Consider the following 16,682-nt stretch of genomic DNA (forward strand, 5'->3'; position numbering starts at 1 on the left):
CCCAAAACTAGGGAATTTTAGCTAGTTCTCTATGTTAAAGATTTGGTGTTGGTTATACGTGGGTTTATGATTTATGTACCAAACCTCATGACTTGCATTATTTTGACATTGCCTGAATATGGACAGGTGTGTTCCAGTTTAGATGTAATTACTTTTTTTTGTGCGCCGCCTTCCATTAGCTCTTATATGAGTTAGAGGTGCTTGGCTGGACTGTGTGCCCAAAGGCTAGAGCAGTGGGGAGCAGAGAATCTGTAAACAGAAGCTCAGGATGCTCCTCCAAGCTAGGAGAGGCCCACACCCTTCACAGGATCACCTTATCCGGCCAAGTTAACCAGAAAGAAAAGAGGGACAGTTTTAAGGAGCTCAGCGTGCCTTAGACATAGTTTATGTTGCTCTTTTTGCAACCCAGTTAAATATCTTGTAAATTATTGCAAGAATAGTGCCAGAAAACTATCATTTCAAATACCACTGTGGTTTTTTTCACCTGCAAAGACTCTCTAAATAGTTATTTTTTTTGAAGCTTAATATTGTCGAGCTGCCTGGAAAGATCAAAGACCCTCACAGACTCCATTTCAAAGTGTTATTTGGTGGGAATCATTGATAATGATAGAAGTTTGTTGGAAACTAGAGGAAGAAAGAGTTCAGGTAGAAGCACAGTGTTTCTTGAACTTCTGTGGACAGTGAGGCACTAACCCATTTAGGGGAGTCTCATTAGTAAACAAAATTCATTTAAAAAGTTCTCTGACATTGGAGATTGTAGTCTACCAGGAAGGCGTTGGGGAAGCCGTCCAGAATAGATACAAGAAGTAAGTAACTTACTTGCTATGTTGAGGCCAAATGAACTACGGGGAAGAATAGATGGTTGGAGCAAAGTGGGCTTAATGGGACAGGCAGGTGGACTCAGGGAACACGCCATTTGATCAGGACTGGGCAGAGTGGGGGGGTGAGGGGAGCAGGGAGGAATCCTTCTAGGCTGAAGAAAACTCCAAGGCAAAGACCACAGCCTGAGCACCTGGCTTGTTGGAGACACAGGTGGGTCCATGGGGGCCGCGGGGGGACCAATAGTCAGTGATTTTTTTTTAACCAATTATGTGCAAAATGATTTCAAATATGTTGAAATAATAGATGTGTTATCGAATTCCACAAGGCCACCCATCCATCCCTCTAAGATGACATGTAGTTAGTCTGCAGATTTGAATTAGGATTAAATCTATTTGTGTTAGAAGCAGCAAGAGTCAGCGTGGCATCCCCTAGCTACATGGCATGGGAGACTCTGTCACCACAGCGATGAGCACACGCAAACTGCATCTCTACTCAGTGAAGGAGAAAAAGGAAAAGGAAGATTACCTTGTCTAAGTATTGATATAAATGTGCTCAATAGCGCTAGCCATCTTGTCAAAAAATTTTAACATGCTTACAATGGAACAAAAGCATTAACAAATACCCTCCGTCCCAGAAAATAGCGAATGTTTTCCTAGAAAACAGACTCGCATGAGCTCCAAATTGTTCTTCAGGTGGTTGAGAATGAGCCACCATTATTTATACTTGTTCACAGTGCTCAATTTGTTATCCATCTTTGGGCTGGAATTGTGAGCATAAAAATAATCAACATTTTCCACCACCTGCAGTCATCTGTACTTTCAGCTCATATTCTCGGTGCTTCCTGCCGAGGCTCCATCTGCTTTACATACCTTATTTCTCTGCACGTGATTAGAGCTTCTTAGGCCACCTGAGCTGCATGCATTGCTGTGTGGGGGAGTGACTCAGAGGACTGCAGAGCCATCCTGAGTGTGCAACGCCTCCTAACGTGGGGTCAGGCTGCAGAGATCCTGGTCCCACTCCCACAACATGGCCGTGGGGAGAAGAAGATGTGACACCAAATTACTCATCGTTTTAATGATGCCAGTGGGTTCATAATTGTTGATAAACCCTCCAAATAAAATGATCTATAAAATCGATGGTCTTTAAAGTTATCTACTTGGAAGACCAAAGATATTGTCAAAGAGATCCTCTTACAAATGACTAGAAAAAACCCTCCGTGTCACCAAACATTCCAGCGATTCTAACAGAAAGTTTCATACATATTTTGTAGAAATGAATTAATACTTTCAATAACCAGGAGTGGTAGTGTTAGGGGGAAAGGATGTCCTAAAGCTAATTCCACACAGGCTTTGTGGACTCCACCCCCACCCCAGACCAAAGCCAAAAGACCTGGAAACTCCAAATGCCATCACCACCAAAGGGAAGGTGGCTGGGGCCTGAGGGTGGGGTTAAGCAGCCAGGTGTGGTATAAAGCCAGACACGTGGGCTTTGGAGAGGTTCCCCATTTTGGCTCCCCGCCAGCTCGCAGCGTTCAGCCAGCTCTGAGAGTGACTTTGGGTTTCCAGGTCGGCAGATCGGGTAGGACGCATTAAAGACTTGATTTCCCTATTTTCTCCCTGAGTTGTACATTTCCTTAATTCCCTTTCCCTTGTAAATAAACCTTTTATTAACCTTTTATGTGTGCCTGTAGTGGTATATTAATAAGTCCCTTTTAAGCGGGTGGGTGAGGACCCACAGCCAGGCAACCCATTTTATTTTATTTCGGGGTTACCCTATAGCAGTTTGGCACCCAACGTGGTTTCCAAGCTTCACCTGTAACAAACACCTGTAATAGTAGGTGTTTTTTTTTTTTCTTTTACTTTTGTGTCTACTGGTGTAGCATTGGTCTGTAACATTCTGTAGGTGTCAGGTGTCCACACATGCGTGACCGCATCTCCTTACACTACGTGGTGCTCCTCCCAGGCCTGGCTTCCTTCAGCCAACGCGTTATCCATCTCTTTTACCCAATTTACCCTCCTTCCTTCCTGGTCCAGCCAGATCACTGCAACTTTGATCTTGTCTAAGGTCTGAGAGTTGGCTTTCGTTTATTCTGCTCACTTGTTTTGTTTCTTCATGTCCTGCTGTGAGTGACATGTCGGGGTTGGCCTCTCTCCATCTCTTATTTCAGTCGCAGGCTCTCTAGGCCCTTTTGTCTTGTCGCCAGTGGCAGGATTTCATGTTTTTAAATAGCTGAGCTGTGTGCCATGGTACCCTGGACCACATATGCTGGAAAATGGAGTGACATTGTAACAGGGTGGTCCCCAGGAAAGGGGGAGGTTCCCTGCCCCACCCAAGGAAGGGTGGAGCTGAGCAGGAAGAGAAGAAGCTGCAAGAAGAGACTGAGGAAGGAAGGAAGCAGGATGGAGCCAGGAGACCTGGAGGAGGCGCGTGGAGCCTAGAGACACGTGAAGAAACTGCGCTTGTCTTTTGGTCGTGGACTGGGTGACACAGATGTGGGTGAGACCCGTGGAGAGGTGACAATGGCAGCTTTTATCTTGATGTTGATTTTGCTCTTTTCCTTCCGGGCTTGTCCGGTTGTTTGTGACCCTTTTCTGTGGGTCCCCACTGGAAGATGCTTTAGACTCGTGGCAGGCTTTGGGGCCTTGTTCTGGGCCGATCCCATATGGATGGACTTTTACCCACGAGGGGACGGGTCACTTTGGGTGCTTCATTTAGAAACTAGACTCTTTGCCTTTCCTGTATTGTTTCCTAGTTTTATTAAAGTTCCTTCCCATTAAAGTCTCCTATGTTTTGTGTTGATGCGGCGGATGGCAGAACCCATGTAGAATAGGCAGGTTTGCGGGGTTTTGGGCTGCCCCTCTCCCTGTCCTATAACAACATGGGCTTTTTTTCCGCCTCCCATCTGCCACCTGCAATCTTGCTTTCCTCCCAGGCTGCATTACCCACATGTGATATGGTGTTAATGCAAAAAGCACTGGAGAGGCTGTAATATGGACACTGGGCCCAAAAGCAAGGGATAAAGCAAGGGGCTCTCAGCTCTGGGCTCCTTACAATGGAGTCTCTGAGACTGGGGGGCTCAGTGCTGCCTCCTTGCCTGCTAGTCTGTCCCCGATTCAGCATTAAAGGCCTGTCAAATCTATCAAGGGCTCCAACATTCTCTTTTCATCTGCCTGAATCAACAGTGAACCTGCCCAGCCTGGGATGGTTGCACAACACCTTCTTTGTCTACTAATCCATTAATGGCATTTGGGTGTTTCCAACCCTTAGCTGTAGATTCGCCAGCCCTCCTTATTCTCAAGATGTAGTCTTAGCACCAAAGTTGCTGTTGGTCAAGCTAAAATGTAGAGTCAGGCAGGGGCCTCTCATCAGGACAAAAGTCTTGGTCTGAGGCTATCTGCTGAAAACAGCAGGCAGACAATATGGCCAGATTAGCATAACTAGCTAGACCACCTTGACAGGAAGTTAAGTGTAAACAGGAACTAGGGATAGGATGTTTTGATCCGCAGCAACAATGGAGCCCCCCAGGCAACAGTCCCTATTCACTGGCTGCTAGCTTGTGCCGGATTATTATGCATCCCCAACACATCTCCACCATGCACATTCCTCCACACATTCCTCCGCAGACTCGCCCACCTTCCCTGGATCTGATACCAAATAAATGTGAGACTGGCGAGGGAAGGGGCTGCATCTCCATAGGTGTGAGCCCCTGTAGGTCTCTCTCTTTGCCTTCTTGGACTTTGAGTTGTCTTTCCTCCATCCCACGCTGCTCCCAATGCTGCTGCCTTGGAGGCGACACTTAGCTACTGTGGATCATGCTCTGAGGAACCTGAGGGAGCACATGTCTCATCAGATAAATACCCAGTGTTATAGGACAGGGAGAGGGGCAGCCCAAACCCCGCAAACCTGCCTATTCTACATGGGTTCTGCCATCCGCCGCATCAACACAAAACATATGACACTTTAATGGAAAGGATCTTTAATAAAAACTAGGAAACAATACAGGTAAGGCAAAGAGTCTAGTTTCTAAATGAAGCACCCAAAGTTACCCATCCCCTCGTGGGTAAAACTCCATCCATATGGGGTCGGCCCAGAGCAAGGCCCCAAAGCCTGCCACAAGTCTAAAGCATCTTCCAGTGGGGACCCACAGAAAAGGGTCACAAACAACCAGACAAGCCCGGAAGGAAAAGAGCAAAATAAACATCCAGATAAAAGCTGCCATTGTCACCTCCCCACGGGTCTCACCCACATCTGTGTCACCCAGTCCACGACCAAAAGACAAGCGCAGTTTCTTCACATGTCTCTAGGCTCCATGCGCCTCCTCCAGGTCTCCTGGCTCCATCCTGCTTCCTTCCTCCGTCTCTTCTGCAGCTTCTTCTCTTGCTGCTCAGCTCCACCCTCCCTTGGGTGGGGCAGGGAACCTCCCCCTTTCCTGGGGACCACCCTGTTACACCAGCAGTTGGCATAACTGGATCATATGGTATTTCTATTAATTTTCTGGGTAATCGCCATCCTCGCTAACCCTTGTTTCTTGTCTCAGGGATGACAGGCATTGTAACAGGTGTGAGGAGATATCACATTGGTGTTTTGATTTGCATCTCCCTAACAGTATTTTGTGACTTACTCAACAAAGCTCACACTTTGTGCAAAATAACCAGTATTTCTTACATTGAATCTGAATGTTCAGTTTACCTTAAATCAAGTAATATTGTTCCTTTCAGTAAGAAATAAAACATCAAATAAAAAGTTAAAACACTTACCTATTTAATTCTATTCCCCAATCCCAAAATTTAGAATATTCTATTGATGTTTTATGTTCATAAACTTTATAATAATGTCCTTCCTGCTTGCACTTTCCACTCAATATTCTCATTTGGAAATTAATTCATTTGGTATGTATACCACTAGTTGATTCATTTTCTAACTTTTTATAGTATTCCACTGTGTGACCATACTTCAATTTACTTTTCACTCTATTTTGATGAGTTTTTTTATTTCCCTTAGCAAGCAATAAATACATCTTCTTGTACAAATGTTCAAAAATTCCTCTAGGATATATAACAATGGCTGTTATTGATAATCTTATCAATAATAGTTATAGTATATGAAAATATTATTATGCTCATCTTAACCTTTACTGGTTATTGCCAAATTATTCTCTTAGTTGCTAGAAGCATATTGTGAAAGGTCTAAATATTTAATTCCTCAAGATACACCCAAATGTGTAAATGCCAATCTGAGAAACATGAAGTAAAAATCTCACTACACTGCATTTCCCTGTTACAAGGAAGATGAACATCTCCATGTCAATTACTGGCTCATACCCCTTGACCATTTTTCCTTTATGTTATCTGCCTTTCTGTTACTGCTTGTAATTTTTAATGTATCTGAATACTACTCTTTGTCAGATCAATGTCTTACAATTATCTCTTCTACTCTGTGACTTAGTTTTAACGTGGTTTATGGTGTCTTGATGAAGAGAGTTTAATTTTAACAAAATAATATATATTCATCATTTCCCAAAAATGTGTTCATTTTATACCTTGTTTAAGAAATAACAGAAATGTTATTTTGTTAAAGTATAGATCTGTTCTATCATGTGATTTTCAGACTATCTCTGGATAACACAGAAAGGAGTCAGAAAACAGCCATATCCATGATTAAGAACATGTACTTTAGGGAGGACTCATTCTTTGCATAGTTTCACTGGTCATTTCTTGCCTTTATCAGTCCTTAGTCATATCTCCAGACCTAGAAGGAATTAGATCTCAAGAAATGAGTTCTCTACCAGAGAATTACAGGTAGCATAGGATATGGGATCACCTGTATAGGTAGCAAGAGGAACCTTCCAGAAGTACTTATGTCAAGATATCTAAGCCAGTAGTTCTGCAGAACCTGTTATTGTCAAAAGAGGAAGTGTTTCCACAGTGTGTTTCCGATGAGCCCCAGTATTTTACATCATCATCATCAAGCCAGCTATATTTAAAACAACATACAAGCAATGTGACAGTTTCTAAATATGTGATTGCACAGTGAGAAACGATACTAAGGTCGCCTGCCTGGCTTGCTTAGTTGGTGCAGCATGAATCAGATGCTAAACTCTAGGGCATTTTCATAACACACTAATACAAAGAGTATTTAAAATATACTAGGTTATCAATGACTTCCTCATGAAAATGGAGCAGTGGCAAAAATTTAGATTTTTGTCATACACAGAAGTTTCTCTTTGTACTACACAATATCTGATAATATATTTAGATTTACTATGAATATGGGAATAAGATTCTTAATTTTTCCACTTAGGATACTAGCAAACGAAAATCTATACAGCTTAATAACCATTCTTCTAGATGCTAGATACCTGCAAATTGGTAATATCCATTTGTCACTTAAGATTTAATGGTTCCAAAGGAGCCATTGCAATGTGTAATATGTGAGCATTAAAAAAGGATTTGCAAGATGCATCAACAGTAATTGTTTTATGCCATCAAAATAGAGTTTACATATTACCTTTTATAATGCCATGATGCTTTAAAAAGTTTTAAATCTTCATAAATACGTACATATATTTTCTAAACCTTCCTGAAGCATAATTTTATTGAACAGTACTATATAAGAGGATAAGTTCAAGCGTGTATACTAATTTTCTGCTCCAACCTCCTGGTGCCAAAGGCTTCCCCTCTCATTGTACGTCACACCTGCCCACCCCAGTTCTTCCCTGCCTTCTTCTGCTATTCTCCTCAGTCACTGGCCTCCTTCCTGACAATATCAGAAATATTCCAGAATTAGAACATTTACATTTGCATTCCATCTGTCTGGAACACGTCTCCCCCTCTCTCATATGGCTTGCTACAAAATGACCTTATTTATTCAAATACCACTTGCTCAGTAAGGGCTGTGCTGTTTCTTCCATACTTAAAAATGTACTTTCCATGCATGCATTGTCCTCTTCCCATCCCTGATTTAGTTCTTCTTCTGGGCATTATCACTTGCTAGTTATATACATTATTTTAATATTATATAGAAAATATAATAAGGCAAGCTGCCCAAATGTATGAATGCTGTTTTCACTGCAGTTTCCCTAGAGAATGGGGTTTGAGGGAGCAGTCCTGGAGCTGAGGACACTAAATGGGCTTGTACTCCATTCTTGTCTTCAGCAAGGAAATAATTCAAAGTTTAGATCAAAGATACAGAAAAGCAAGAGATTTATTGATAGGTAGGTAGAACAGGAAAGCTCTCTGAGCAAAGAGGAATCCCAAATGGGTGGCCCAATGAGGTGACAAGAGGACAGGAAAGCTGTCCAAGTGGAGGGGGGTCCTGAGTGGGAGCTGCTGAGGTGGTGAGAAGCAGGTGCTTAGATGGGTACAGTAGGCAGAGTGGGTGCTGGGTTGTTGGGTGTCTCTGTTGTGTCTCTTGCTGATTGGCTAGGCCTACAGGGTTCTACTAGGCTACCTCGGTCCACTGAGCTTGTGGGGTCTCCTAGGCTGCCCAGACCCACTGAGTTTGCCCACATTCCCTGAACTACCTTCCCAGAACTAGCCTTGGTCTGTTGCTCTGGCACTGAGTTATTGTGTTGGTGTCTGAACTCTCCAATCAGACTGATAAATGGACCTAGAGCTTGGGGGAGGGCAGGGAAGGAAGGGTGCCCTCCTGGTTCCAACCAAGTGTTTCTCAGTCAGGCTGATAATTGGACTTAGGGGTTTGGGACATTCTACACTTAACTGACTGCTATACCCCTTCCTGGCTTCCTTCTTCACTCGTGTGGAGATCCGTATCTGCTGGACAGTAGATACTCAGTTATATTTGTGGGATGAATGAGTGGCTAGAAAACAGATCTGAAAATAGAGTGCACAGGGGGTTGATATCAAAGGTAGTGAAATGGATGGAAGTAGAATTTAGGGTAAGAAATCACTACAACCAAAATGTGAGAGACTTATCAGTACTAACAAATTGGTTAATGTTTTCAAATTCTTGAAAGAGATCCTCAGTGCATGATGATCATTTAGTTTCCCTTGCTTACATCAATCTTTGCCTCTATGAACAAACATTATTGTGTGCATATTAAAATGGGGTTTTTATCTTTTTTTTAAAGATTTATTTACTTATGCATACAAGAACTGGGGTACTGGCCAGAGATGCGGTGGGTGAGAGGATTCACCAGAGACAGAGTGGGGAACAGAACAGGCAGACTGATGAAATACACTGTTGAGGGGAGCAGCGGGGAGACAGGAGAGGTCTGCTGCTCCATGTGGGTCAGCTCCCGGCCACGTATAGTGGCTGAGGACATCTTCCTAGTGTGCGTCTTAACACCTTGCGCCACCAGGGAGGCCCCAAAACGGGATTTTGGTCTTTTAAAGAACCAGATTAAGATGTTATTCTATATGAGTTAAAGAAAGTTCTCAAATACTGCTACAGGGTAAATTTCTTCATTAGGATTCATACCAAAAAAAAAAAAAAAAAAAGCAAACGTGAGTAGTGTCAAATATTTGAGAATTCTATGCCAGAGGCTGATTTAACAGAAAAGAGATCAAATTACCCTGATTTAATTAATGGATCTTTAATTAGGTGAGGCAGATTTGCAGGTCTGGCTATAAATGACAATCAGAGTGCTGTCAGACTCACGTCAGAAAAGTGACAGAATCACTAAAATAGATCGTAAATACTTTGCCATATCAAAAGAGCTAACGGAAGTCAGTTTTGATCAGACCACAGGTAAAACTAGAAAAATAATTGTCCCATAGACAATATATTCATATGGGGCACCAGACGTTAGGAGGGGTGAGCTTCAGAGGGTGCTGGCCGGCGCCTGGAGGGCACCTCAGAGCTGGAGGAGGCCCGTGGGCGCCCCCAGCCTCAGGAGGGCCCGTTGGCACTAACCCCGTAACTCCCAGCGGTTCTTGGGATGCGTTTGTGTTTTGGGGATTGTGGCGGCAGAAGGTTACAGTGCAGGATCTCTGTGATCCGAGCAGACAGTATAAGGAGGAGTCCTCGGTGGCTTTTCAGGCTTTTATTGGGATTTACCAGGCACACGGCAGGCAGGGGTCCCAGGGGCCCGGGGGGCTGGCAGGCCTTCCAGCCCCCAGTAAGTCTTCACTCTGTCTGGGCTCTCCGGCCTTCTCTGGTGGTCTCTGCTTCTCTGCTCCTACTGGCATCCCAGTGACGCCGCCCAGGTGTACCCACTTACACATGCCCACACCGCCCTCCAGGTGCCCACCGTCAGGCATGCCTTCGGGCCTGCAAATCCATCATCCATCCTGATGGCGGGAGGGCAGAAAAGCCTGATACTTTTTCACCTCACCTTCAGGGGTGCATTCTTCTGTCACTGTTTTTGAAGGTGCCCTGTGCCTGTGATACCGTGTCGGGGACAACCTCTGCCTTCCGTTCTCCTACCGTGGGAGGCAGACAAAGAAGGGCTGGAAAGAGGCACCGAGTCTGCTAGGGAGGAGCGCTGCGGGCAAAGTGAAGCGGGTCGGAGAGGGCGCGCAGCTGCGGTGAGAGGGTGTAGGGTCAGGAATGGACACAGGGCAGGTTTTCTGATCCCATGCAGACTAGGTGAAGGAGGAGTCAGAGTCCTCAGTGGTTTTTGCAGGTCTTTTATTGGGGTTCACCAGGCATATGGCAGGCAGGGGTGCTTGGGGGCCGGGAGGCTGGCAGGCCTCCCAGCCCCCAGCAAGTCTTCACTCTTTCTGGGCTCTCCGGCCTTCTCTTGGCTTCTCTTTCAGCTTCTTTCTCTGCTTCTACTGCTGCTGGCGTCCCCGTGACGCTGCCCTTAAAAGCCCAGTCTCAGCCCAGGTGAATCCCATCTACCTAGGCCCACACCCTACTCCAGGTGCCGCCATCAGGCATGCCTTCAGGACCACAGGGTTCTGTCATCTATCCTGATGGCGGGAGGGCAGAAAAGCCTGACATTTTTCCTTACCCTAAAGAGGGGGTGAGCAAAGCTGGCGCAGGGGCAAGATCTGGAGAAGGAAGGGCGGCTCCAGGCCAAGGGAAGAGCCCCCGGGGGCCTGCCGACAGGCTCAAGGATGCCCAGCAGGCAGCATGAAGCAGGGGAGAGGGGCGGGCAGGCAGGAGGCCTGACAGGATAGAACTCATTTTGCAGGGCCTTGGTCTGAAGGAAAAGCCGTTTATGCGGCCAGACGGGGTCACGAGGCAGCCGTGATAGAGTCTCAGCTGTTTGGGGTCACGGACTGTCGTGTCAGGTGGGGTGAAGGCGGGCGGCCAAGGTCTGGTCCCCAGTTACCGCAGAAATGCAGAGAGGAGGCCAGGGCCCTGGGGTGGGGGTGAAGAGGGCTCGAGTCCTGGTCCTCCGTGACGGTGGAGCCACAGGACGTCCCCGGTGCCGAGAGGGGAAGGAAGAGAGGCGGGAAGAGGGGCGTTCACGGGCCGCCAGGGCTTCTGCCCTGAGCAGCTGGGCCGAGGCTGTTTCCACTTAGCGAGACAAGAAGGGCAGCTGGGTCAGGTTCCCAGGTCCTGCCATCTCCTTGGGTGTGAGTTTCTCTTCCTCCCTCCCCTGCCTGTCTTCTCCCTCATAATTTATAATTTATCTGTTGGAAAAGCAGGACTCGATGCCCCGGAGCGTTTCCCCAGCCCGGATTTCCTGGACCCTCCCTGGCCCCCTCAAGATCTTTCTCCCCCGAGGGCCTGGATCGGGGGTTAGGCCTGGGGGCTCCGCGAAATTCCCGGAGGTTCGCCTGCTCTGCTTGCAGGTAGCTGGCTCCCAGCAGGGCCTCGCCCACCGGGGCTCAAGGGTGGTTACCACGTCCCCGCTCGGCCTGCAGCAACTGCAAGTCGAGGAGACTCCGGTTCTGTTATTTCGACTCCACTAATGAGCTGAAATATCTCCAGAAAGAGCATTTCGGGCCTATGGGTGATGTAGGTGAAACGCGTCATGCTTTGACTTTATTTACCAGTATCAAAAATAACTTACCTAGCGTCTTCCAAATTGGAACTTTTGTTTATTTCTAATGAATTCATGGAATTAAATACACTGGGTGCATTTGCCTCCATGGCAGGCAGTTCTAATCCATGTTGACATTGTCCTTCTTTGACCCCGAGGGTTTTTGAGCTGCCCCCGGTCTCCAGAGCTCGGCTGCTTCCGGGGAGGCAACCTGTGTCTCATCCCACGGGTGTCCTGGAATCAGCCATTTCTCAGGGAGCTCGGTTTCCCGGCATTGGGGAGATGGGGTTGGGGGATGGCTGGGCTAGACTCTGGCCCTGGTGTGCGGGCCTCTCGGGACGGTGTCTGCATCTCACAGGACGACACTGTCGCACATTCGTGGTGCTGCTTCCAATTCCAGTCCAGGAAACAGAATTTTCACTGAATCTCATTGTAGGGTAAGGTAAGAAAGCATCAGGCTTTTCTGCCCTCCCGCCATTAGGATGGATGATGGATCTGCGGTCCTGAATGCCTGCCTGATGGCGGCACCTGAGTGCGGCGTGGCCATGCGTAAGTGGGTGCACCTGGGCTTGTCAGGGCGGCATCACGGGGACGCCAGCAAGTTACAGCAGAAGCAGAAGAGAGAGAAGCAGAGGCCACGAAAGAACGCCAGGGAGCCCAGAGAGAGTGAAGACTTGCTGGGGGCTGGGAGGCCTGCCAGCCTCCTGCCCCCCACCCTACACTCCTGCCTGCCAGTACCAATAAAAGCCTGCAAAAGCCACCGAGGGCTCCGGGACTCTCTCCTTTCCCCGTCTGCTGCAATCACAGAGAACCTGCGCTGGCCCTCCCCGCCGCTGCACTCGGCAGTCTAGAACGGCTTTACTCCTCACACGCTGAAGTTTTCAGGGGCCAGAAGGATGACTCCCCTGCATTATTCCACCACGCAGGGCGTTTCCATAACAGAGAACGCGGGTCTCATTTGACCTGACAGGTGAGGAGGAACATGCAGACCCTGGTTAGGTCCAGGCAGCTCATTCAGAGGCGCCTAGAGGAGAGGGCGGCATCCAGGAGGGAGCACACTCCTCCGCTGGGTGGGCTTGGAGGCGCGGGGTGCAGGAGGGGAAGCGGGGCTCGCCCTCACTGCTGTGGGCCTTAGCGCACCCACCAGGTACACGGGCTGCTTGTTTCTGTTTTTCAGAGGTCTCTTGATTTGTTTTTATGACAGAATCTTCTTTGTGAGCAAAGGGGGTTACTTATGGAGGGCCTCCCTGGTGGCACAAGGGGTTGAGTCTCAGCATTGTGAAGCTGTCCTCAGCCTCTGCAGCATGAGTTCCATCCCCAGCCAGGGAGCTACCCACATGGCGCAGCAGACCTCTCCTGTCTCCCCGCTGCTCCCCTCAGCAGTGGATTTCAGTAGATGCATCTGTTCTGTTCCCCACTCTGTCTCTGGTGAATCCTCTCATCCCGTGTACCTCTGGCCTGCACCCCAGCTCTTGTATGCATAAAAATAAATCTTTTTAAAAAGAGGGATGTAGGGTGAGGTAAAAAGTATCAGGCTTTTCTGCCCTCCCGCCATTAGGACAGATGAGGGAACCCCGTGGTCCTCAATGCAGGCCTGATGGCGGCACCTGGAGTGGGTCCACCTGGGTTGAGACTGAGTTTATTAGGGAGGCGTCGCGCTGACGCCAGTAGAAGCCGAGAGAAGAAGAAGAGAAGCAGAGAGAAGGCCGGAGAGCCCAGACAGAGTGAGGATTTGCTGGGGGCTGGGAGGCCTGCCAGCCTCCTGGCCCCCCAGCACCCCTGCCTGCCATGTGCCTGGTAAATCTAAATAAAAGACCTGCACAAGCCACTGAAGGGGTCCAGGACTTTTTCCTCCTTGACGGGGTCTGCTGGATCAGAAAACCTGCCCTGTGGCCCATTCCTGCCCTCACAAGGGGTTCCATAGGGAGCGCTGCTGAATTCTGGGCATACCCATTCTCTGGAAAAGCCCCTTCCCGGCAGAGCTCCGGTTTCTGACCTGGAGGCAGCGTCTGCGCACAGGTGTTCCCCACAGAGGGCAAGGTGTGGGCCCTCGTGTCTCACGACTGTGTCCTTTCTCCCCCACAGAGGACAAGGTGTGGACCATCGTGTTCCACGACCTGCACACGCAGACGACAGTGGTGGGCTACCAGCCCGAGAAGTACTCGGTGACGCAGCTCGCCTACAGCGCCTCCATGGAGCAGATCAGCGCCATCACCAGCAGCGCCGAGTACTGCGAGCAGTTCGTCTCCTACTTCTGCAAGATGTCGCGGCTGCTAAACACCCCAGGTAGGGGGGCATGGCCCTGGGGGACTCCGTGGGTGCAGGGGGCGCGGCGCTGGGCCGCAGTTGCGCCGGGTTATCTGGAGTCTTGTCTTCAAAGTGTGGGCAGCTGTGAAAATGCAAAAAGGAATCACTTGGTTTTCTGGGGGTGGAAGCTAAGAAAGGATGATTTTTAAAAAATCGCATTGTTTCAAACTTGGATTTTTCAGGGGGGTGTGTGTGTGTGTGTGTTTCTGGTGCTTGATTGTAAGTCATTGCTTTGGGCACACGTTGATCACAACCGCTTGTGAACTTTAAATTCCAGTTGTTCGGTTGTCTTTAATGTGAAGATGAAAGCGTTCGAAAGGTCACGTTCTAAAGGCAAGAGTGGTAGAATTTAGAGCTCTTTGTTGTCTGTAGTCATTTAACAATATGTTTGTCTCGGGAAGTTGAACCTAAATTTTTTTCGTGTCTTTTGGCCATGCTTCAGCTGCGTGTATGTGTTAGAGGTGTAGAAAATATTTCCCAAAGGGTATCCTGGAAATATCTTTACCACAGACCCATATGGCAGTGAATTAAAAATATTGACACAAAACTCAATCCCTGAGTAGAACGTGGTGGCATGTTGCGTCGCTGTGAATGGTGGGAGGAGCTGGCAGTGCGGTCAACGGGTGCCATTTTGTAACCCCTTAGACACACAGCACGGGAGGACAGTCTCCACCCTGCTGTGCCTGATGGGGGCCAACTAGACGGAGCAAGGTGGATGTGAAAATAGAGATGGATGGAGGGAGACACGAGAGATACTTGGAGAAGAGACACGAGAGATACTTGGAGAAGAGACACGAGAGATACTTGGAGAAGAGACACATGGGTGTGAGGAGTAAGGCGGCTACTCTGGTGCCTGGCAGAGACCGTGGCAGCCGTTATCTTGGCCTCATGCTGGATTGCATGGTCCATCTTGACTTGCCCATCTCTCCTCCTGTCCCAGCTCTCTCAGACTTGCCTGACCTCTTTCCTGCGGTTCCTAGCAAGAAAGTCTAAGGAAGGTACCTTAGACCCTTAGTGGCCCCACTTGGGCCACACCCATCTAACTGGGCATTTGCCCGCAAAGTAATGAGTAATTTTCGGAGTTTTCTCAGGAGTCCCGTATTTGATAACCTCTCTTCTGTCTGCGCCACCATTACAGATCTTTCACGGGAAGAGTCTGCTTTCTTGGCCCCTGGGGATGAACCCTTTTAGAATGTGTAAAATGGGGTTTCCCCTTAATAGTCTGAGGTCTGTAAGGGGCAGGAGGACACGGAGCAGGATCTCTATGATCCGAGCAGATGGGGTAAGGAGAAGTCCTGGAGCCCTCGGTGGCTTTTCAGGCTTTTATTGGGATTTTACTGGGTACACAGCAGGCAGGGGTGCCGGGGGGGGGTGGGTGGCAGGAGGCTGACAGGCCTCTCCCTCCCAGCACGTCTTCACTCTTTCTGGGCTCTCCGGTGTTCTCTGGTGGTCTCTGCTTCTCTTTCGATCTCTCTTTCACTCTTGTTCTCTCTGCTTCTCCTGGCATCCCCATGACGCCACCCTTGTAAGCCCAGTCTCAGCCCAGGTGAATCCAATCTACATAGGCCCACACCCTCCTCCAGGTGGCCGCCATCAGGCATGCATTCAGGACCGCAAGGATCCATCATCTATCCTGATGGCGGGAGGGCAGAAAAGCCTGATATCATTTACTTACCCTACAGGGTCCCTGGTACCCCTCAGTCACATAGTTACAGGAATAAAGTTGTGCTTTAGTCAGACACCAAAGGTCCACACTTTGTAGCTGTGCCCCTCCCCAGGGTTGCGACTTTGGGGTAGGAGGAGGTCACTGAGCTCTTTGTTCTCAGTGTCCAGTGACTTTTTCAGTCAAATAGGAACCATAATGCTGTTTCAAGGTGATTGTGAGAATTTAATGAGGTAATATATTAGATGTTTGTGACAGGGTTTGATACACTTAAGGATTCAGTAAATAACAAGTAGTGTGTTGACTTGTTTTTTATATTAAGCATTAAGCAACTTTGGAAGTGACATTATGTCAGAGACCCAGTGAACCGTTGATGCCCCAAATCAGTGTTGAGTTGGAACCAGGGTTGCAGGGAGTGGCTTATAGAGAAGAGTCCGAAGCAGAACAGTAGACAAGGTTTTGAAGACAAGAGTGCTCTCTATGTGCAAAGTCTGATGCTGAAATTAGAGACAAGTTTAACCTATGGACTCTGAGAAAACAAAATCTGCAAATTATGAAAACTTCTGGTTCCAACAATTAGTGCTTCTGTTGGGAGAAAGAAGCCACTTGGTTGCAGCTGGGGTGTTGAAGTGAAGCTTCATTAAGGGAGGCAGAAAAACAATCGAGTCTGGTGAAAGAAAATCTAGAAGACAGAATCTGAGAAGTAGTGAGAACCCATTTATGGTAAGAAGTAGTTTAATTAGCAAAAGCAGGATTCATGAAGAAGTACAGTAAGAAATGAACTTGGAAGGTGAAAGTAGGAGAAACTGGAGGGAACTAAATGTTTTGCCACAGAGCTGCAGCTTCTCCTGAAGCCCAGAGCTTCCCAGGCCCTAGCAGGGTTCGAATGGCCTGGGAAAGTAATAATTCACACACTACTGGACCCCACTCCTGAGTTTCTTCGTATGCCTGAGGTGGGGCTTGAGAATTTGCATGTTTGATGATTGCTTTGGA

General features: G+C 47.8%; 1 protein-coding gene across 1 annotated transcript in view; it reads left to right on the plus strand.

Moving 5' to 3' along the window:
- Positions 1 to 16,682, plus strand: part of CNTNAP2 (contactin associated protein 2) — a 1,162,155-nt gene that overhangs the window by 540,481 nt on the left and 604,992 nt on the right. The window contains exon 13 of the mRNA XM_037515219.2: positions 13,805 to 14,005. Within this exon, the coding sequence (XP_037371116.2) occupies positions 13,805 to 14,005 (201 nt within the window). The remainder of the gene's footprint in view (positions 1 to 13,804; positions 14,006 to 16,682) is intronic.

Source organism: Talpa occidentalis, unplaced genomic scaffold (genome assembly GCF_014898055.3).
Source record: "Talpa occidentalis isolate TD23 unplaced genomic scaffold, MPIMG_talOcc4v2.1, whole genome shotgun sequence".
NCBI classification, from domain to species: Eukaryota; Metazoa; Chordata; class Mammalia; order Eulipotyphla; family Talpidae; genus Talpa; species Talpa occidentalis.